Genomic DNA, 23,299 nt, shown 5'->3' with positions numbered 1-23,299 from the left:
CATCATTGGTGTCAGTGGGAAGAATAGTGTCCCATCATCGGTATCAGTGGGAGGAACAGTGCCCCATCATTGTCCTCAGTGGGAGGAATAGTGTCCCCTCATTGGTGTCAGTGGGAGGAATAGTGTCCCCTCATTGGTGTCAGTGGGAGGATTTGTGTCCCATCATTGGTGTCAGTGGGAGGAATAGTGCCCCATCATTGGTATCAGTGGGAGGAATAATGTCTCAGCATTGGTGTCAGTGGGAGCAATAGGGTCCCATCATTGGTGTCAGTGGCAGGAATAGTTCCCCATCATTGGTATCAGTGGGAGGAATAGCGCCCCATCATTTGTGTCAGTGGCAATAATTATGCCCCACTGTTGGTGTCAGTGGGAGGAATAGGGCCCCAAGGGCCAGATAAAGGCTTACAAAGGCCCACATCCGGTTCTCGGGCCGCAGTTTGAAGACCATTGATGTACCATATGATAATTCTATTAGCACCATTGTCAGGGCCTGGACCTGAACCCAGGACCTCTGCTGTGTCTGGCGGCATCTCCTGTCACTGAGCCCTCTGAGATGCTGGACATCTCCCTGCTGGATTGCTTAGACAGGTGTTTTTCAACCTATTTTTCAGTCAAGGCACCCTTTAGAAATGTGCGCAATCCTGGGGCACACCAGTCAGGGGTACATTCGAGCATGCACACTTTTTTTGCACGCTCCCATGCATCACATTTTTTAATGAGTTGCTCTATGCATGTAAAACGGCAGGATTTTACAACTGCGCAGCACCAAAACGCACGGTACCGCAGTACCGCGAGTTTTAGCAGGCGCAAACATGCGTGTATTTGCTAGATGTGTGGGGGGTTGTTATTGAGGATTGATGCCACCCACATGCATGTGCAAAAGGCATCACATTTTTGTGTGGTATGGGAAAATGCACGTTTTTGCATGTGTTACCACACCCCATCCCCTCTCCTAGCACAAGCCCCCTTTCCCCCCCTCAAAATCACCCTCCTACCACAAACCTCCCCTAGCACAGACCCCCTCCCAAATCCCCCTTCTAGCACAACCCCCCCACACCTCGAATTTCCCCCTAGCACAACCCCCCCTCCTAGCACAAATGCTGTCCCTACAGATGTGGTGACAGAAGCAGAAAGGAGGAGAGAGCCAGGGCGATCAGCCAGAAAGGAGGAGAGAGCTGGGAAGGGGTGAGGGCAGAGCTCTCTACCTCCACTCTATACACAGGGGTTAACAAGAGGATCACTAACTTCGGGCCATTGCTGCGGCACCCCTGAGGACTCCTGGCGGCACCCCGGGGTGCCGCAGCACCCCAGTTGAAAAACACTGGCTTAGACAATCTTGCCTTAAGTCTTGCTTCTTGTGAACTTTGATCTCTTTGCTCCTCCCATGAACTTCTTGACGTCTGAGCCAATATCTTGCTCTTGTCACTCCTGTTGCAGTCTCTATCTTCGCTACCACTTGCTACCGACCTTTGGCTTGTTCCTTGACTATGCTTCTGCTTGATCCCAACCTGCAACCACTTGTTACTGAGCTCTAGTTTGTTCCTTGGCTATGCTTCTGCTTGATCCCAATCTGCAACCACTTGCTACTGAGCTCTGGCTTGTTCCTTGGCTATGCTTCTGCTTGATCCCAACCTGCAACCACTTGCTACCGACCTTTGGCTTGTTCCTTGACTATGCTTCTGCTTGATCCCAACCTGCAACCACTTGCTACCGACCTTTGGCTTGTTCCTTGACAATGCTTCTGCTTGATCCCAACCTGCAACCACTTGTTACTGAGCTCTGGCTTGTTCCTTGGCTATGCTTCTGCTTGATCCCAACCTGCAACCACTTGCTACCGACCTTTGGCTTGTTCCGTGGCTACACTTTTGCTTGATCCCAACCTGCAACCACTTGCTACCGACCTTTGGCTTGTTCCTTGGCTATGCTTCTGCTTGATTCCAACCTGAAACCACTTGCTACCGACTTTTGGCTTGTTCCTTGGCTACACTTTTGCTTGATCTCAACCTGCAACCACTTGCTACCAACCTTTGGCTTGTTCCTTGGCTATGCTTCTGCTTGATCCCAACCTGCAACCACTTGCTACTGACCTTTGGCTTGTTCCTTGGCTATGCTTCTGCTTGATTCCAACCTGCAACCACTTGCTACCGACTTTTGGCTTGTTCCTTGACTATGCTTCTGCTTGTTCCCAACCTGCAACCACTTGTTACTGAGCTCTGGCTTGTTTACTGACTATGCTTCTGCTTGATCCCAACCTGCAACCACCTGCTACCGACCTTTGGCTTGTTCCTTGGCTATGCTTTTGCTTGATCTCAACCTGCAACCACTTGCTACCAACCTTTGGCTTGTTCCTTGGCTATGCTTCTGCTTGATTCCAACCTGCAACCACTTGCTACCGACCTTTAGCTTGTTCCTTGACTATGCTTCTGCTTGATTCCAACCTGCAACCACTTGTTACTGAGCTCTGGCTTGTTTACTGACTATGCTTCTGCTTGATCCCTACCTGCTTATCTGCTACTGGACTCCGGCTTGCACCCCTCCAGCAAAACCCATCTCCAGCATCAGGAGCTCTGGTAAGTACTTAGATCATGCACCTCAGGTGAGCCTGCATAATCTGCCAGGGTGATCTGCTTGTTCACTTATCCAGCTGGTCAGAGGGAACTTCCCTTGCAGTGGACAGCCTAGTTGGTTTTAGTAAATCATCACCATTGCATCTGAGTAGGCCTTCTACCTATTATTGATGTTCTTCATCTAATTACTGTGGACCTTCACTCAAAAGTGAAAGTGCCACTATCTGTATCTTCCAACCCCTCCACAAACACACATACGCACCTAACGTTTTTTTTTATGGGGAGCTGGTACTTTTTTTGATATGTATATATATATATTTATATTGAAATATATTTTGAAATATATTGAATACGGCCAAAATTGTAGTAGTTCAAATATATGTCAATGTAATTGGGAAGAATATTTTTAAAATATATTTCAAATATAGTTTTCTTCCTACAGGCAGGGACTTCTTCCCTGCGTGTCCAGGGGCACGGGAGTCCATTCAAAAGAATGGGCTCCTGTGCCCGCGCAAAACGCGTCCCGCAGGAATGCGGAGATGTGAACCTAGCCTTGTAGGTAATAACACCGGGGTTAGTTGATCCAGGGTATATCTGATTGCCTCCTGGGGGATCAGGAAGGATTTCTTTTTTAGAGCAAATTGGATCATGCTTTATTGGGGTTTTTGTTGCCTTCCTCTGGATCAACTATGGGTATAGCATTGTATATATGGAGGCTTTATAATGATTTATTTCTTTTCTTTTGGTTGAACTAGATGGACTTTCAACCTAACGATGGAAACAGGGGCGGACTGACCATTTGGAAACTCGGGCACTACCTGAGGGCCCGGGGTCAGTAGGGGGCCCCATGAGATGCCCCTGGTACCTTTTTCATAGGCTTTTTTGAGTTTGGGCAAGGACACAGGGGCCCCATGATCCCCTATTGCCCGGGGGCCCCATGAGTTGTCGGTCCGCCCCTGGATGGAACTATGCAGAGAAGGAAGAGGAACATCAGTTCTGGAGGTCTTCTAATGAATTCCCACGGACTTGGTCACAGCAGCCTATATGTGCTTCAGTACGGAGGCATCCACCATCACTTTATTAACAGTTTGTTCAGATGGACTAATCTCGTAATTGCCTTGGCACGAGATCAATCATGTATCTGCTTACCCTTTTAATAGCCCTAGGGGTAGACAATAAATACAATTCAATGCCCATAATATAGCTTGCTTTCTCACCCACGCAGACTTTCTGTGCAATCACTTTGAGCATAATGTCCTGTAAAGGCCCGATAGCCGAGATTCTTTGGCCAAATTGGCACCAAGCTGTAGAATGAGAATTATAGATCTCCTGTGTGTTCCGGCATTCTGGAATTTGTTTAGACAGCACTTGATCTCATTTATGCCAAGCTGGCACACTGAAAAAAAAAAAAAAAAGGAACTTTGGTATTGGTCTCCCGCAACGAACAGAGGATCCTCCACTGCCACATACCACTGGCGCAACAGACAGTGGCACCCGTACAAAGGACCGGACTGAATTTCCACCTCTGTGAACTTTTCTTCACAAGCAGAAATAACTGAGGCCCGCATTAAAAATCCTTCCTAATGAGCAGCCTCAGATAATGGTGGGATGTTTTTAGCTGGGTGCCAGCATGATGCTTGGGTCCCTTTGCCTGTAATTACATTCCTTTTGTTGTCGTAGACTAATAATGCCTTGCATGGTGACCCATAAAATCATGCATCCTCTTTGTCTCGCGCTAATCCTTTTAGATTTCATCCTGCCTATAAATGGTGCCATTATTTGATGTCAGCGGCTCATGATCGAGACCCTGACAGGTTAAATCTGCTCAATAGGCACCAACCCGTGGATGCAAATAAGCAAGAGGAAAGGGGAGCCGCACCCTCAGCCAATTGACTCAGCCACTGACTCCATGTGAAACTGTTCAACCGCTAATCAGAAAACACACAAAGTGGAGCTGTCATCCGCATTGAGGGCCGCTGATAGGGGGGTACAGTCAGTCCTCCATTACCTGGCCTCATCGGTTCAGCAGGGGAGCCCAGGAGCAGGGAGGGGACTATCCTTGGGAGCCACTGACTCCATGTAGAACTGTTCAACCACTAATCACAAAACACATAGAATAGCGCTTTTGTCCACATTCAGGGCCACTAAAAGGGCCCAGGCCCCATCAGTTCAGCAGGGTACCCAGGTGGCAGAGAGGGGACTCTTTGGATATCCTTGGGAGCCACTGACTCCATGTAGAACTGTTCAACCATTAATCACAGAACACATGGAATAGTGCTTTTGTCCACATTCAAGGCCGCTAATAGGGCCTGGGCCCAATCAGTTCAGCAGGGTACCCAAGGGTAGAGAGGGGACTCTTTAAATACCCTTGGGAGCCACCGACTCCATGTAGAACTGTTCAACTATTAATCACAAAACACATGGAATAGTGCTTTTGTCCACATTCAGGGCCGCTAATAGGGCCCAGGCCCCATCAGTTCAGCAGGGTACCCGGGTGGCAGAGAGGGGACTCTTTAGATATCCTTGGGAGCCACTGACTCCATGTAGAACTGTTCAACCATTAATCACAAAACACATGGAATAGCACTTTTGTCCACATTCAGGGCCGCTAATAGGTCCTGGGCCCAATCAGTTCAACAGGGTACCCAAGGGTAGAGAGGGGACTCTTTAAATACCCTTGGGAGCCACCGACTCCATGTAGGACTGTTCAACCACAAAACACACAAAATAGTGCTTTCATCCATATTCATGGCTGCTGAAAGGAAGGTATAGTCAGCCCACAGCTACCGGGCCCAGGCCCCATCAGCTCAGAAGGTTACCTGGGGGGCAAAGAGGGGACTCTTTAAATGCCTTTAGATGTCACTGACTCCATGTAGGACTGTTCCACCGCTAACCACAAAACACACAGAATAGAGCTTTTGTCTGCATTCAGAGACCCAGGGGGCAGAGAGGGGACTCTTTAAATACCCTTGGGAACCACCAACGCCATTTAGAACTTTTCAGACACCCAACACACAGAATAGCGCTTTCATCCACATTCATGGCCACTGAAAGAAGGGTATAGTCAGCCCACAGCTACCGGGCCCAGACCCCATCAGTTCAGTAGGGTACCTGGGGGGCAAAGAGGGAACTCTTTTTAAATACCCTTGAGAGTCACTGACTCCATGTAGAACTGTTCAACTACACAACACACAGAATAGCGCTTTCATCCTCATTCATGGGTGTTGAAAGGAGGGTATAGTCAGCCAACAGCTACCGGGCCCAGGCCCATCAGTTCAGAAGGGTACCTGGGGGGCAAAGAGGGAACTCTTTTTAAATACCCTTGAGAGCCACTGACTTCACGTAGAACTGTTCAACCACACAACACACAAAATAGAGCTTTTGTCAGCATTCAGAGCCGCTAATAGGGCCCAGGCCCCATCAGTTCAGCAGTGTACCCAAGGGTAGAGGGGGTACTCTTTAAATACCCTTGGGAGCCACCGACTCCATATAGGACTGTTCAACTACACTACACACAGAATAGTGCTTTCATCCACATTCATGGCTGCTGAAAGGAGGGTAAATTCTGCCAACAGGTACCGGGCCCAGGCCCCATCAGTTCAGCAGGGTACCTGGAGGCAGAGAGGGGACTCTTTAAATACCTTTATATGCCACAACTTCCTGTGAAACTGTTCAACTGCTAACCACAAAATACACAAAACAGAGCTTTGGTTCACATGCAGAGCCACTAATAGGGCCTGGACCCCATCAGCTCAGCAGTGTAACCAGGGGGCAGGGAGGGGACTCTTTAAATTCCCTTGGGAGCCACTGACTCCATGTAGAACTGTTCAACCATTAATCACAAAACACATGGAATAGCACTTTCATCCGCATTAATGGCCACTGAAAGAAGGGTATAGTCAGCCCACAGCTACTGGGCCCAGGCCCCATCAGCTCAGCAGGGTACCCCAGGGGTAGAGAGGGGACTCTTTAAATACCCTTGGGAGCCAGTGACTCCATGTACAACTGTTTAACCACAAAACACACAAAATAGCACTTTCATCTGCATTCATGGCTGCTGAAAGGAGGGTATAGTCAGCCCACAGTTACCAGGCCCATCATTTCAGCAGGGTACCTGGGGGCAGAGAGGGGACTCTTTAAATACCTTTAGATACCACAGCCCCTTGTGAAACTGCTCAACTGATAACCACAAAACACACAAAATAGAGCTTTTGTTCACATTCAGGGCCGCTAATAGGGTCTGGGCCCCATCAGCTCAGCAGGGTACCCAAGGGTAGAGGTGGGACTCTTTAAATACCCTTGAGAGCCACCGACTCCATGTAGAACTTTTCAACCACCCAACACACAGAATAGTGCTTTCATCCGCATTCATGGCCACTGAAAGAAGGGTATAGTCAGCCAACAGCTACCAGGCCCAGGCCCCATCTGCTCAGCAGGGTACCCGAGGGGTGGAGAAGGGACTCTTTAAATACCGTTGGGAGCCATTGACTCCATGTAGAACTTTTCAACCACCCAACACACAAAATAGCACTTTCATCCACATTCATAGCCGCTGAAAGGGGGGTATATTCAGCCCGCAGCTGCCAGGCTCATCAATTCACCAGGGTACCTGGGGGGTAGAGAGGGGACTCTTTAAATACCCTTGGGAGCTACTGACTCCATGCAGAACTGTTCAACCACCCAACGCACAGAACAGAGCTTATATCCACATTCATGGCTGCTTTGGGTATATTCAGCCCACAGCTACCAGGCCCCATCAATTCAGCAGGGTACCTGGGCGGCAGAGAGGGGACTTTTTTTGCCTTTAGTAAATCAGCCCGACAATGTAGCAGTTCTTGTGGCATATAGAACCATTCACTATAGTCCCGGCTTCTGAAGAGCTCACAAGCCAATGTCCCTGCCATGCTCATATAATTATACACAATAAAGCGGAATTAAACTAACATTTTTTAAAAACTTATTGCATAGAGGCGTAAAATATTCCATGGCAAACTTACACTAACACGTTTCAGTCTAAATTAAAACGCGTTAGAGTACATTTTCCATGAAATATTTTTTGAATCGGACCTGTACTTATAAGCACATGGAGATTGCTAGTCAGGCACGGTGAGCTTATATAAGCCTAATATACAGTATTTGACAGGTAGTAGTGACCCGCTTCTGTTTGGATTTGCATGTACATTTACAGAACTTCTCAGTGCCCGGGATGACTCGGCTCCCATGTGCATGCGTGTGACGTCATCATGTGTGACGTCATCCTGTGTGACGCCATAGTGTGTGACGTCATTGTGTGTGATGTCATCGTGTGTGACGTCATCATGTGTGACGTCATCGTGACTCCCAGAAGGAAGACTGGGAGAAGGTTAGTGTCCAGGACCAATTGAAAGGCTGACACTGCAGTAATGGAGGCTTCATTTGACAGGTAAGTCTGCCATGCTGTGCTAATATGTAAAAAATATTCATAGCGGACTTAATTCCGGTGGTTGCTGCTTTAGTTTTCTCTTTTAGGCTCCATGCACACGGGGCGTTTTAATAACGCCGGTAACGTTAGCAGTGTAGAGTCACGTTCAAAACGTGAGTTTTCCTACGTTTTTTGCATTAGCGTTTAACGGCTTTTTACAGTGTTTGCCGCATTTTTCAGCATTAGAGCGTTTTTACAGCCAAAAAACTCACTAGTTCTGGGGGGTTTTTCCAGCCAAAAAACGCTGATTCCAGTCTGTGTGTGTATGAACACATAGGATAACATGCTGGGGGGTTTACTGGTTCTAGAAAAAAATGCCAAAAGGCAAAAACAGCCGCTGTAAGTCCTCATGCACACTGGGGGGGACGTTTTGATAACGATGGTAACGTTAACTGTGCAAAGTCACGTTAAAAATGTGAGTTTTTCAGCTTTATTTAGCGTTTTTCCACATTTGTGTATTTTTAGCCTTTTTTAGTAAAAAACTAATTTTTGGGGTCAAAATATGTCCAAAAATGCCGGTTTGTGGCGTTTTACTGCGTTTTTCCACGTTTTTCAGCATTAGAGCGTTTTTGCAGCTAAAAATTCCTCTAGAATCCCACTAGTTCTGTTTTTTTTCCAGCCAAAAAACGTTGATTCCAGTCTCTGTGTGTACGGACACCTAGGATAACATGCTGGGGGGTTTACTGGCTGTAGGAAAAACGCCAAAAGCCAAAAACAGCCGCTGTAAAAACATCCCGTGTGCATGAGGACTAAAAACGTCAAGTGTACATGAGGACTTAAGCTGTTTTATCCCTTTATTTCCACCTGGTGATCCAGCCAGTAAATCTGTTATTTTTCAACTTCCTTTACCAGACCAAGCAGTCCAGCAAAAAGTGGCAGTTAGGGCTCGTTCACACTTGGCTGTTTTACCAACGCTTGCCAAACGCCCCTATAGCGTTTGGCAAGCGTTGGTCCGGCGTTTGCGGAGCGTTTTTTAACGCTCGGCAAACGCTCCGCAAACGCCGCATGCGCCCCACAAATGCCTATAATGCAGTTTGAGTGGTGTTACCGTTCCGCAAACGCCCCGCAACTGCGTCGCAACCGCACCGAGCGGCACCATAGACGAGAATAGGAGGCTTCAACTCCTCCTGACTCGACCAGAGGTGTCCGTTTTGCCGCGACGCAACGCGATGTGACGCAAACGCTCCGGTTAGAACAGCACCATGTGCTGTAATGTGCAGAATTGGCAGAGGCGTTTGGGAAGTGGTAAAAACGCTTCCCAAACGCCTCTCTGCCGCCTGCACACAACGCTAGTGTGAACGTAGCCTTACAGGGATGGGACAAACATTTCCCAATGACAGGAGTGCTTACAATGATTAGTTTTTATTTATTTATGTAAAACCTTTCTCTCAAAAGAAACAAAAAATGTTTGCCGTAACCGCTTATAAAGTGTGAGCTGGAGTTCAGCTTCAGTTTGTTACTGTAATTAAATCTGCTAGTACATCTAACACCCCACCCTCCACCCCCGACTGACAATGAGACAGTCTGCTGTGCCTCCTGTGCTACTTCTGCGGAGGCGCTCTAATACAGGAGGTGTGTTACCGGCCAGATCACCAGGTGAAAAAAACCTAAAAAAAAGAAAACGAATGCAGTCGCAATATCTAATAATTCGTAAGCTGCAATATATATATATATTTTTTTGTAATCAGCACTATAGAAATTTGGCCGGGTAGCTGCTATCTTTTGATTTGGGCCAGGGTCAGCTAGATAAAATCCACAAAAACACAGCTATACCATGCAAACTCCATGCACATAGTACCCCCCCCCCCCCCCCCCGTGGGATCCTACCCCAGATACAAATACTGCAAGGCACAGCTGCTATCCACCATGCACATTACCCCCTGCCCTGCAATTCCTCTACAACCCAAGATAAGACCCGTCGCCCTTGTTTCTTTTTTTTTTTAGACGTCATATTTTATAAAGTACCTTGAAGTATCTTTATAAAGAGAAGGCCGTTGTAAATAACCGCCACGGTGATCTATGATTGAGAACCCCGAGCTCATCCATATCTCAGACACCTTCTAATGCACAACACAGATTCGGATTCTCAGAGATATCATGTTCGCTGGAGGTTTTTCATTTCCCTTCCTCCATATATAAATAACTGAGCTCTGCCCATGACATTTGTTTTCTGCCACCATAGCACATTTATTGTGTCATCCCGACCTCCTCAAGGTGACAGAGCAGCCTGCTTCTGAGCCAGAACCTCCGATACTAGGAAATGTAGAGACAAAGATGTCTACAGAACCTCCGATACTAGGAAATATAGAGACAAAGACGTCTACAAAACCTCCTATACTAGGAAATGTAGAGACAAAGATGTCTACAGAACCTCCGATACTAGAAAATATTGAGACAAAGATGTCTATAGAACCTCCGATACTAGGAAATATAGAGACAAAAACATCTACAGAACCTCCGATACTAGGAAGTATAGAGACAAAGACGTCTACAGAACCTCTGATACTAGGAAATGTAGAGCCAAAGACGTCTACAGAACCTCCGATACTAGGAAATAAAGAGACCAAGATGTCTATAGAACCTCCGATACTAGGAAATATAGAGACAAAGATGTCTACGGAACCTCCGATACAAGGAAATATAGAGACAAAGACTTCTACAGAACCAGCAATACTAGGAAATATAGAGACAAAGACATCTAGAGAACCAGCAAGACTAGGAAATATAGAGACAAAGATGTCTACAGAACCTCCAATACTAGGAAATATAGAGACAAAGACGTCTACAGAACCTCCGATACTAGGAAATAGAAACAAAGATGTCTACAGAACCTCCGATACTAGGAAATAGAGACAAAGACGTCTACAGAACCTCCAATACTAGGAAATATAGAGACAAAGACGTCTACAGGACCTCCGATACTAGGAAATATAGAGACAAGGATGTCTACGGAACCCCCGATACTAGGAAATATAGAGACAAAGATGTCTATAGAACTTCCGATACTAGAAAATATAGACAAAGATGTCTACAGAACCTCCAATACTAGGAAATATAGAGACAAAGATGTCTACAGAACCTCCGATACTAGGAAATATAGAGACAAAGATGTCAATAGAACCTCCGATACTAGTAAATATAGAGACAAAGATGTCTACAGAACCTCCGATACTAGGATATAAAGAGACCAAGACGTCTATAGAACCTCCGATACTAGGAAATATAGAGACAAAGATGTCTACGGAACCTCCGATACTAGGAAATATAGAGACAAAGATGTCTATAGAACCTCCGATACTAGGATATAAAGAGACCAAGACGTCTATAGAACCTCCGATACTAGGAAATATAGAGGCAAAGATGTCTACGGAACCTCCGATACAAGGAAATATAGAGACAAAGATCTCTACGGAACCCCCGATACTAGGAAATATAGAAACAAAGATGTCTATAGAACCTCTGATACTAGGAAATGTAGAGACAAAGATGTCTACAGAACCTCCGATACTAGGAAATATAGAGACAAAGACGTCTACAGAACCTCCGATACTAGGAAATATAGAGACAAAGACTTCTACAGAACCTCCGATACTAGGAAATGTAGAGACAAAGACGTCTACAGAACCTCCGATACTAGGAAATGTAGAGACAAAGATGTCTACAGAACCTCCGATACTAGGAAATGTAGAGCCAAAGACGTCTACAGAACCTCCGATACTAGGAAATATAGAGACAAAGATGTCTACTGCTTGGCACCACCAATGCCACATTTATCCCTTTACAGTAGAATGTGATGGCGTGTTTTTAACCACTTCAGAAGATTTCCCCCCTTTCTGACCAGGCAATTTTTTGCTTTACGGCGTTGCGTTACTTTAACTGACAATTGCGCGGTCATGGAACGCTGCACCCAAATAACATTTATGTACTTTTTTCCCACGAATTGGGCTCTCTTTTGATCAAAGGGTTAACTATGTGCAGGGAGTGTTTTACTATGGGTCTGTGTGCTTCACTGTAATTACACTGCTCTGGATGGCTCTGCTGTGCAGTGTGCCCGAGCTGACAGGGAGGAGGACTGTTAGTAAACAAAACAGTCCTCCTTCCTGTTGGTGATCGTAGGAAATCAATGGGAGTAATTACCAGCCGGAGCCCGGTGATTGACAGCTGCAGCCGTGAATGGCAGCGTGTGTAAGGCGCACTCGCCCCCTACCCGGAATTGCAAAATCACGTCTATAGACGTGATTTTGCACACCCGTTCCGCCCTGTAGCAGTATTTCTGCTATAGGGTGGTCAGGAAGCGGTTAAAGTGTATCAATGGTCAAAATATACAGTAAAATCCTATATTCATTTCCACATTGGATTCCAATTATTCCTAGGCTCCTCCCATTAATATGAATGATCCTGAAGTTTGTACACGTACTTTGTGAAGATCTCACACACTGACATCCTTGAATTCTATGACCCGTAGGCACTATTCCCTGTGAGTAGCACTGCTATGTCACACATTTCACAGAGCCCACTTTCTGAGAGGAGGAGCTTCAGGAGGCGGAGTCAGTGCAGCAATCACCACTTGCAGGCAACAAAGGTACCATGGGACATGTAGTACTTATACATGGAGGAGAAGCTGCAAAGCATGCTGGGAATCCAGGAAGGTGCAGAAAGAGACGACCAGCAGACAAGCTGCACTCACAACATGAAAGGAGATTTTTCAGATATACTTATATCGGATGATCATTACATTACATTACATTACATTAAGTTTATATAGCGCCAAAGGGTTTGCTCAGCGCTGTACAATAGAGGGGGGGGAGTAGATCAGATATAACTATTGTTATTACAATCAGTGGTGTATTCTTTTCTTCCTAGGCAACACAAGAATTGAGCACCCCCCATCAGCAAAGGCAACCCCCTCCCCGTCACCGCCACCCTACGCCACCGCCATCCAGGGTGCAGCACCCAGATCCCTCCCTCCTCCGGGTGATGCCATGGTTTGCCATCCCATTCCACCCAGGTGACATCACCCCTCTTGCCAACCTGCTGCAGCTCGACCCTCTGGTGACATCAGAGCCCCCCACCACCAACCACCCCCCCTTCTGCCAACAACTGATCATCCACCACTGCCCCTCTCCATCACCATCCCTGACCGTCACCAACCACCAACCCCCCCCAACCACTAATCGTCCACCACCACCCCTCCCCGTCGCCACCGCTAACCGTCACCAACAGCTGATCATCCACCACCGCCCCTTCCCATCACCACCACCCTCCGTCACCGCCAACCACCCCCCCCCCCCCCCGCCAACAACTGATCATCCACCACCGCCTCTCCCCATCACCACCCCCTCACCTCCAAAAACTGATCATCCACCACCACCCCTCCCCATTACCAACCGCCAACCCCCAGCCACCAAAAACTGATCATCCACCACCACCCTCCCCATCGCCACCACCAACCACCACCCTCCCGCCACCAACAACTGATCATCCACCACCACCCCTCCCCATCACCACTCCACCACCACCAAAAACTGATCATCCACCACCACCCCTCCCCGTCACCAACCGCCAACCCCCCGCCACCAACAACTGATCATCCACCACCGCCCCTCCCCATCACCATCCCCCCACCGCCAAAAACTAATCATCCTCCACCACAACCACTCCCCATTACCGACCGCCAACCCCCAGCCACCAAAAACCGATCATCCACCACCACCCTCCCCATCGCCACCACCAACTACCACCCTCCCGCCACCAACAACTGATCATCCACCACCACCCCTCCCCATCACCACCCCCCCACCACCAAAAACTGATCATCCACCACCACCCCTCCCCGTCACCAACCGCAAACCCCCCGCCACCAACAACTGATCATCCTCCACCACCCCTCCCTGTTGCCATCACCAACCGCCACCCCCTGCCACCAACAACTGATCATCCACCACTGCCCCTCCCCATCACCACCCCCCCACCGCCAAAAACTGATCATCCACCACCACCCCTCCCTGTCACCAACCGCCAAACCCCCCCACCACCAACTAATGATCATCCTTCACCACCCCTCCCCGTCACCGCCGCCAACCGCCATTCCCCCACCAACAACTGATCATCCACCACCACCCCTCCCCATCACCATCACCCTCCGCCACTGACAACCACCACTCCCCCACGATCAAAAACTGATCATCCATCACCACCCCTCCCCGTTGCCACCGCCACCTCCTCCCACCAACAACAACTGATCATCCACCACCACCCCTTCCCGTCGCCACCGCCAACCACCAGCCCTCCCCTGCCACCAACAACTGATTATCCACCACCGCACCTTCCCTAAGCTGGAGGAAGAGTCTGCAGGAGTCAGGGCATTGCCCTCGCCATCTACTATTCACAAGTGAAATGCTTCGCAGGCTCAAATGCAAAGATAATTAAATAAAAACACATTTTTGCATTTTGTAACATGGGTGCAATTATTTTAATTCTCCTTTAAGCCTGCCATACACCGGTAGAATTCCCTCAAACATTCATTTGACATTCTGAAAAATCATTCATCGGAGAATTTGATCTTGCCTCCATTGAGCCAACTCATTTCAAAAGCCCCTAAAATTCTGTCCTCCTACTGGAATGGAATCCCTGAATTATTAAGCAGGTTTATTTTGTGCCTAGCACATGTGCAGTACAACGTGTACAGTTTTTCTTGAACATAAATCACATTCATAATTCAAATAAGAAACATTTCCATCCCACTCCTTCAAATGTTCTCCTCATTACCATCAAAAACGATCATCAAATAATTGCAAGCCTTACATCTGCTTCCCCCCTTGTATCAGGATCCCCATCAGAGTCCCTCTTTACATGAGGGTATCTATTAGGGTTCCCCCTTATATCAGGATCCCCAACAGAAACCCTCTTTACATCAGGGTCTGCCTTTGGAGGCCCCTTTTTCATTTGCCCCATTGTTGGTGTCCGTGGGAGGAATATTCCCCCCTCATTGGTGTCCGTGGAAGGAATAGTGCCCCATCATTGGTGTCTTTGGGAGGAATATTCCCCCCTCATTGGGAGGAATAGTGCCTCACAATTGGTATCATTGGGAGGAATAGTGCCCCATAATTGGTATCAGTGGGAGGAATATTCCCCCCTCATTGGTGTCCGTGGAAGGAATAGTGCCCCATCATTGGTGTCTTTGGGAGGAATATTCCCCCCTCAGTGGGAGGAATAGTGCCTCACAATTGGTATCATTGGGAGGAATAGTGCCCCATCATTGGTATCAGTGGGAGGAATAGTGCCCCATCATTGGTGTCAGTGGGAGGAATAGTGTCCCATCATTGGTATCAGTGGGAGGAATAGTGTCCCATCATTGGTATTAGTGGGAGAAATAGTGCCCCATCATTGGTGTCAGTGGGAGAAATAGTGCCCTACCATTGGTGTCAGTGGGAGAAATAGTGCCCTATTGTTGATGTCAGCAGGAGGAATAGTGCCTCATCATTGGTGTCAGTGGAAGGAATAGTGCCCCATCATTGGTGTCATTGGGAGGAATAGTGCCTTGCAATTAGTATCATTGGGGGGAATAGTGTCCTATTGTTGGTGTCAGTGGGAGGAATAGTTCCCCATCATTTGTATTAGTGGGAGAAATAGTGCCCCATCATTGGTGTCAGTGGGAGAAATAGTGCCCCATCATTGGTGTCAGTGGGAGGAATAGTGCCCCATCATTGGTGTCAGTGGGAGGAATAGTGCCCCATCATTGGTGTCAGTGGGAGAAATAGTGCCCTATCATTGATGTCAGCAGGAGGAATAGTGCCTCATCATTGGTGTCAGAGGAAGGAATAGTGCCCCATTATTGGGGTCATTGGGAGGAATAGTACCTTGCAATTGGTGTCAGTGGGAGGAATAGTGCATCATTGTTGGTGTCAGTGGAAGGAAAAGTGCCCCATCGTTGGTGTCAGTGGGAGCAACAGTGCCCCATCGTTGGTGTCGGTGGGAGCAATAGTGCCCCATTTTTGGTGTCAGTGGGAGGAATAGTGCCTCACAATTGGTGTCAGTGGAAAGAATAGTGCCCCGTTGATGGCGCCAGTGGAAGAAGTAGTGCCCCATCATTATTGTCAGTGAAATAAATATTGTTTCAACATTTATATCAGTGGGAGACATCCCCATAGTCTGGGTAAAGGCAGGCAAAGGGCAGCAGTTTGGGGACCACTATTATAGAGGAATAGTTATTCTACCAACATGTGAAATTTACCGAAATATGTAAAGTGCAAAAAGTTATGCCCACTTATGCATTACTCTCGGTAGAGCCTTTGTATATATAAAACCTTCTAACTGATGAATCTTTCCCATTGCAGGTAAAGAATGGATTCCAAGCAGAAGCAATGTGTCCTCGTTGGGTTCTTGATGATGGAGGGGTGAAGGCTTCTGTGGATATTGGATGGCTTCCTTCATCAAGGACTCAATGACAGCATGATGCTTCTGCTTGGAATCCATTATTGACCTGCACTGAAAGAGAAGAAGAGTTACCATGGAGGAAAAGTTACTCTACCAAGTCGTGCCATTTGAACGACCTGCGCAAGGTAATAATGCACAATTTTGCATTACTTTCAGTACATCCCTCATAATCCAATAGCAATGGTCGGTGATATCAGTTGTTCAGCTCACCTGCTGCCTGCACTCTTGCTTTGCGACTCACCACGGACCCGAAACGGTTTTGTGCCACACAGTCGTACTCTCCCCGGTCAGACGATCCATCATCTTTATCGCTGGCGAAAAACGGGAGGTAAAGGGAGCCGTTGGGAAGTGGGAATGCATTGGACCCCGGCCAGAGGGGTGCACCGTCCTTCCTCCAAGTTATAGTGATTGGCTGGACACCATCTGCAGAGCACGGCAGAGTCACAGACTGCCCCGGGGTGGCCACTTCATCACTGGGCTCTGCTGTAAACACCAGCTCCACCGAGTGACCCAAACCTGGCAGAAAACAAAGAATAGTTATTGGTCAGTAGACCTTCCATAGAATGCCTATCATCACACATCATACAATGCAAGTCTAGCTGTTGCATGCAATCCGTACAGGATGTCTCCGACTTACAAGCCGACCTCAATGCTCTGTGTAATTGGGCAACTATGTGGCAAATGGGGTTAAACCACTTGCCTAGCGGGCACTTTCACCCCCCTTCCTGCCCAGGCCAGCGCTGTTGCACTTTGAATCTCTATTGCGCGGTCATGCAACACTGTACCCATATGACATTTTTATCATTTTTTTGAGACGTACAGAGTTTTTTTTTGGTGGTTGTCACGGTATAGGGGCCCGGCCAATTATCAATTCATGCTTACTGATCCGGAGTGTCACGATATGAGTTCTCTGCCAACCCAGTTCCCTAGGTATTAATTCCTTGTTCCTAATCCCTCCTGGCCATAGGAAGAGCCTCCTCCAATTAGTATTCACTCATGTGTGCCAAAGGCCCCTAGCTGTAATTAAGGCTCCCCCTCCACAAAAGGTCCCAAATTCAATTAGTGTATACATCCCTAATTAGTGCCTTACTTTTGTATTAATGTATTTCCCCCACTGTTACACTGTTTACAGCTGCAAATCCAATTATCCTGTTTCAGTGTCCAGCCTGTCCAACCAGTATTTTCTGTTTACAGCTACAAATTAAATTACTGTAGTTCCATTCCTGTCCATTCTCTTCATTGTCACCTGATAATGACCAACCCCCCACCTCTCATCCTGCTCGGGGGGTTTAAGAGGCCAGTACTGGTCTCTCTTGTTGTGCCATTCTGTGTACAGTCACTAAGGGATCCCAGCTGCGGCGGGACGATAGTGGCCAGATTCTGCCTAAGCCCCATTGGAGCAGGGGGACCCCAGAAGCTACATCAGCCCTGCCTGCAACGCCATCAGCTCTGCCTGAGACTACCACACCAGCTCTGCCTGACACTACCACACCAGCTTTGCCTGAGGCTACCACATCAGCTTTGCCTGAGGCTACCACATCAGCTTTGCCTGAGGCTACCACATCAGCTTTGCCTGAGGCTACCACATCAGCTTTGCCTGAGGCTACCACATCAGCTTTGCCTGAGGCTACCACATCAGCTTTGCATGAGTGTATGCTTCCCTGGTGTTATCTGACTATGTATGAACTGCTGTAGAGACTTTAACTTTGCCCACCGGGGCTGGATTACAAGTATTTTGGACTCTCTCTCTCTGCACTACTCCCCATTGAGTGACTGTTGTCTGTTCTAATAAAGCTTTAACTGTTTGCCATCTACTCTGTGTGTTCTGTCCTGCTTACCCTCCGTCACAGTGGTATTTAATCACCACTGGGTTTTTTATTTTTTGCTAAACAAATGAAAAAAAGACCAATAAAATGTTTTTTCTTAGTTTCTGTTATAAAAATTTGCAAACAGGTAATTTTCTCCTTTGCTGATGTGCGCTGATGAGGCTGCACTGATGGGCACTGATATGCTGCACTGATGGGCACTGATATGCAGCACTGATGGACACTGATAGGTACTGATGAGGTGGCACTGATGAGGCTGCACTGGTAGGCACTGATAGGCTGCACAGATCGGCACTGACGAGGTTGCACTGATGAAGTTGCGCTGATGGGCACTGATAGGCGGCACTGAAGGTCACTGATAGGTGGCACTGACTGGCAGCACTGATGGGCATTGACTGGCAGCACTGATGGACACTGACTGGCGGCACTGATAGACACTGACTGGCGGCACTGATAGACACTGACTGGCGGCACCGATGGACACTGACTGGCGGCACTGATAGACACTGACTGGCGGCACTGATGGACACTGTTGGGCCTGGAGGCTGGACTGCCTCTGATTTTTTAAACACAGTTGCCGATTACCGGCTCTCCTCTTTCCTTACGCTGTGACAGCGTGAGGAAAGTGCAGCCGATAACCTGATCCTGTGGTAAAAGGGCACTGTGATTGGCCTTTTACCATGTCATGTGATCAGCTGTGTCCGATGGATACAGCAGTCACAGAGCTACCATACTAGGGGGGGTACAACTGGGGGAATCAATGGTGGAGAAGGATCTGGGGGTTCTGGTAGATCACAAGCTTAATAATAGCATGCAATGCCAAGCTGCGGGTTCTAAAGCGAGCAAAATCCTCTCTTGTATTAGGAGAGGTATAGACTCCAGAGAGAGAGTGATATCATTCCCCCCCCCCCCAGTACAAATCATTAGTAAGACCTCATCTGGAATATGCAGTTCAGTTTTGGGCACCAATTCACAAAAAGAACATTGGGGAACTGGAGAAAGTACAGAGAAGGGCAGCTAAAATGATAAGAGGCATGGAGGAGCTCAGCTATGAGGAAAGAGAAATGTATTTTCTCTTGAGAAGAGGAGATTAAGGGGGGATATGATCTCTATGTATAATACATAAGGGGGATATGATCTCCATGTATAATACATAAGGGGGGATATGATCTCCATGTATAATACATAAGGGGGATATGATCTCCATGTATAATACATAAGGGGGATATGATCTCCATGTATAATACATAAGGGGGGATATGATCTCCATGTATAATACATAAGGGGGGATATGATCTCCATGTATAATACATAAGGGGGATATGATCTCCATGTATAATACATAAGGGGGATATGATCTCCATGTATAATACATAAGGGGGGTATGATCTCCATGTATAATACATAAGGGGGATATGAACTTCATGTATAATACATAAGGGGGATATGATCTCCATGTATAATACATAAGGGGGATATGATCTCCATGTATAATACATAAGGGGGGATATGATCTCCATGTATAATACATAAGGGGGGATATGATCACCATGTATAATATATAAGGGGGGATATGATCTCCATGTATAATACATAAGGGGGGATATGATCTCCATGTATAATACATAAGGAGGATATGATCACCATGTATAATACATAAGGGGGGATATGATCTCCATGTATAATACATAAGGGGGGATATGATCTCCATGTATAATTCATAAGGGGGGTATGATCTCCATGTATAATACATAAGGGGGATATGATCTCCATGTATAATACATAAGGGGGGATATGATCTCCATGTATAATACATAAGGGGGGATATGATCTCCATGTATAATACATAAGGGGGGTATGATCTCCATGTATAATACATAAGGGGGGGTATGATCTCCATGTATAATACATAAGGGGGGGATATGATCTCCATGTATAATACATAAGGGGGGGATATGATCTCCATGTATAATACATAAGGGGGGATATGATCTCCATGTATAAATACATTGTTGGTTCATATAGTGAACTCAGTGTAGACTTATTCACCCTGAGGTCATCACAGAGGACAAGGGGGCGCTCTTTACGTCTAGAGGAAAAGAGATTTAGCCCGGGTTCACACTTCTGCGGTGTGGCATATCGCATGTGATTTGCACAGGAATCACACCGCATTCCTGTGCAAATCACATGTGAATTCTGTGCGGTGCGACTTGAGCCATACATTTTGTATGGCTCAAATCGCACCGCATCAGCATCAGCACCGAAAAGGCGCAGGACCCTTTTTTTTGGTCTGCCTTAAAATCGGATCGCATGGGTATTCACCGCTACGCTGCGATCCGATTCTGCACATCGCACCGCGTTCTGCGGACTGATTTCGGGGGGTGTTGTTAACATGATGCGTGATGCAATTCTGATGCGGTGTGGAATTCGTACAGAAACTGCTGCGGATTCCACACCCATCAATGCGAACCCAGGCTGCATCTCCAAATATATAAAAGCTTCTTCACAGTAAGAGCTGTGAGAATGTGGAATAGACTCCCTCAGGAGTTGGTTGTGGCCAGCTCAGTGGATTGCTGTAGGAAAGTCCTGGATTTTTTCTTGGATACCAGAATATAACTGGATATAACATTTATAGGTAAAGTTGATCCAGGGAATATCCGATTGCCTCTCGGGGGATCAGGAAGGAATTTTTTCCCCTGCAGGAGCAAATTGGATCGTGCTTTGCTGGGGTTGTTTGCCTTCCTCTGGATCAACTGTGTTTGTAGGACTGTATAATTTTTTTTTTTTTGCCTTTTTATTGGTTGAACTAGACTTTATTCCTGCGACGTCGGGACGTACGGGGGACGGAACGGCGGGAAATTTTAAAATTTTAAAAAGTGACATTCACTAAAATCACTAAAATCACATAGTATAACATTCCTGTATCAAACCATTTCACATACATTTTGTCCCGAGTGCTTTGTCCGGCGCCCTGCCTGCATTTTTACTGTTCTTTCTGCCTGGAAACTGAGAAACGTCCATGGCGTCCAAAAAGCGTCCCTTTAGGTCAAAAGCGGTTTTAGACCGGCTAGAGAACAGCGATAGTAAATCAGAACCACTTGCAGAATTGAGTGATAATGATTCGTGGGGGAAATTCCTCATCAGACACTGAAAACGATTCTGCGACTTTGCTCAGCGATGGGCGAACTTGGCGCTATATTTCACATTTCAGTGTTTTTGGTTTGATTATATTATTGAATTATTATTTTTTATTATTATATTATTATTTTTAGGATTATTTAGCCTTTAGTGAATTGCCCCCATAGTGACTATTTGCTGCATGTGGCTCAAACACTAACAAGGATTATAGATTGCTGAGAATATTGAGTAGATCACAAATGGGAGCTTTTTACCATGACCAGCTTTGGAAAATAGTTAATTATCAACGCAGCAGCGTGAAAACCAGCGCAGATTGTGTTACAATCTTCTCTTTTTTTCAAGAAAACTGCAATATGTCTTATCAAAAGTAACAGATGTATCGCACACAGCCCACACCATTGCATTCCAATGCTGATCTGCTCCCGTATGTGCCATCCTAATGAATCCGGCTTCGGTAATCAATTAAAAGTTTTGCTGGCATTCAAAGCCAATATGAATGATTATTTTGTCAGTTGTGTTACTATTCCTGCAGTGTAGCACCCAGAGCCAGGGCAGACGGGGCCCCGTACAACCTACCTGACAGGGCCCCTCCCCCCCCCCCTCCTGAAATATCAAATTATATTCTCCTAAAATGCCACGGCTGTAATGTTATTCTTCGCAGCCTTGGCAGCAATTATACTCTCATCGATCGATACCCATTTAGGTGATTAGCGCTGCTCTGCAAGTGTCCCGCAAACTGGGGTTATTATTATTATACAGGATTTATATCACGCCAACACTTTGCTCAGCACTTCACAATATAAAGGGAGACAATACAGCAACAATACAGTTCAATACAAGAGGGTTAAGAGGGCCCTGATCCTGGGAGTTTATAATCTAAGAGGGAGGGGCACAATCTGGATGGACTTTTTTCAGCCAGACTAACTATGTAATCTAAGGCCCCATGTACACGGGACTCTTCTGAACAATGGAAACTGACTGCTGGAAAACGTAGGTAAAAAAAAGCATGTTTAGCCGCGTTTTCATAACGCGTTTATGTGTGTTTGCGTTTAGAATCCTTTTTAAAGATAAGCACAGGAGAACCTCCCAAATGCCCAGAATGCACTGAAAAGTGGTAAATTAATAACTATTTCAGATTGTTTCAGAGAAATACAGAGAGTAGAAGCAGAGACAGCAGTATGTGTTGAGATTAGCTTAGGTGTGAGTTGCTCATTAACATATCTTTTGTTTCCAAGGGTGGGAAAGGTGTCTGGTGGAGGGAGTCATTAAGGCCACCTGGCAGGGGGTCTTCATGAGGACTTTGAGGTGTGAATGGTCATTAACATATCTTTTGTTTCCAAGGGTTTGAGAGGTCTGAGGTGTGAATTGGTCATTACAATGTGTGACAAGCTTGGTAGGAACATCCTCTGTTCAGTGTTTTGTCCATTTGAGTACCTTGAAAACACTTGCATGCATTTTTCATGATGAAAAAAGGCTCTGGACAGCATCAGGAACTGGAAGAGTTAAAAAAAAAATTTCAGACGCAAACGTGAATTGCCACATTTAGCCGCGTTTACAAGCGTTTTGTGTTTGATAAAATAGACTGCTGAATGCAAGTTTTCTGCTTTCAAAAAAATGACTGTAAACTCAAATGCCTGTAAACGACTGTAAATGATGATGTGTACACGGACACATAGGAAAACATTGGGGAGAGTTCAGGGGCTGCTGAAAAAAATGCTGAACAGCTCCTAAACGTGAGTTTATCAGCTGCAGTGTACATGAGCCCTTAGTGTATGAAAAGGTGAATGAAATTAATTGGTAATTACAATGTGTCACAAGCTTGGTAGGAACATCCTGTGTCCATCTGAGCACCTTGGAAATGCTTTGCATGC

General features: G+C 46.6%; 1 protein-coding gene across 1 annotated transcript in view; it reads right to left on the bottom strand.

Moving 5' to 3' along the window:
* Window positions 1-23,299, bottom strand: part of IGDCC3 (immunoglobulin superfamily DCC subclass member 3) — a 292,665-nt gene that overhangs the window by 191,454 nt on the left and 77,912 nt on the right. The window contains exon 2 of the mRNA XM_089660195.1: window positions 16,675-16,980. Within this exon, the coding sequence (XP_089516321.1) occupies window positions 16,675-16,980 (306 nt within the window). The remainder of the gene's footprint in view (window positions 1-16,674; window positions 16,981-23,299) is intronic.

This window comes from Staurois parvus, unplaced genomic scaffold (genome assembly GCF_062004578.1).
Source record: "Staurois parvus isolate SC_StPar_1 unplaced genomic scaffold, SC_StPar_1.0 ptg001210l, whole genome shotgun sequence".
Lineage (NCBI taxonomy): Eukaryota > Metazoa > Chordata > Amphibia > Anura > Ranidae > Staurois > Staurois parvus.
The sequence above is the reverse complement of the archived record's forward strand: the minus strand, read 5'-3'. Positions and strand labels throughout refer to the sequence as shown.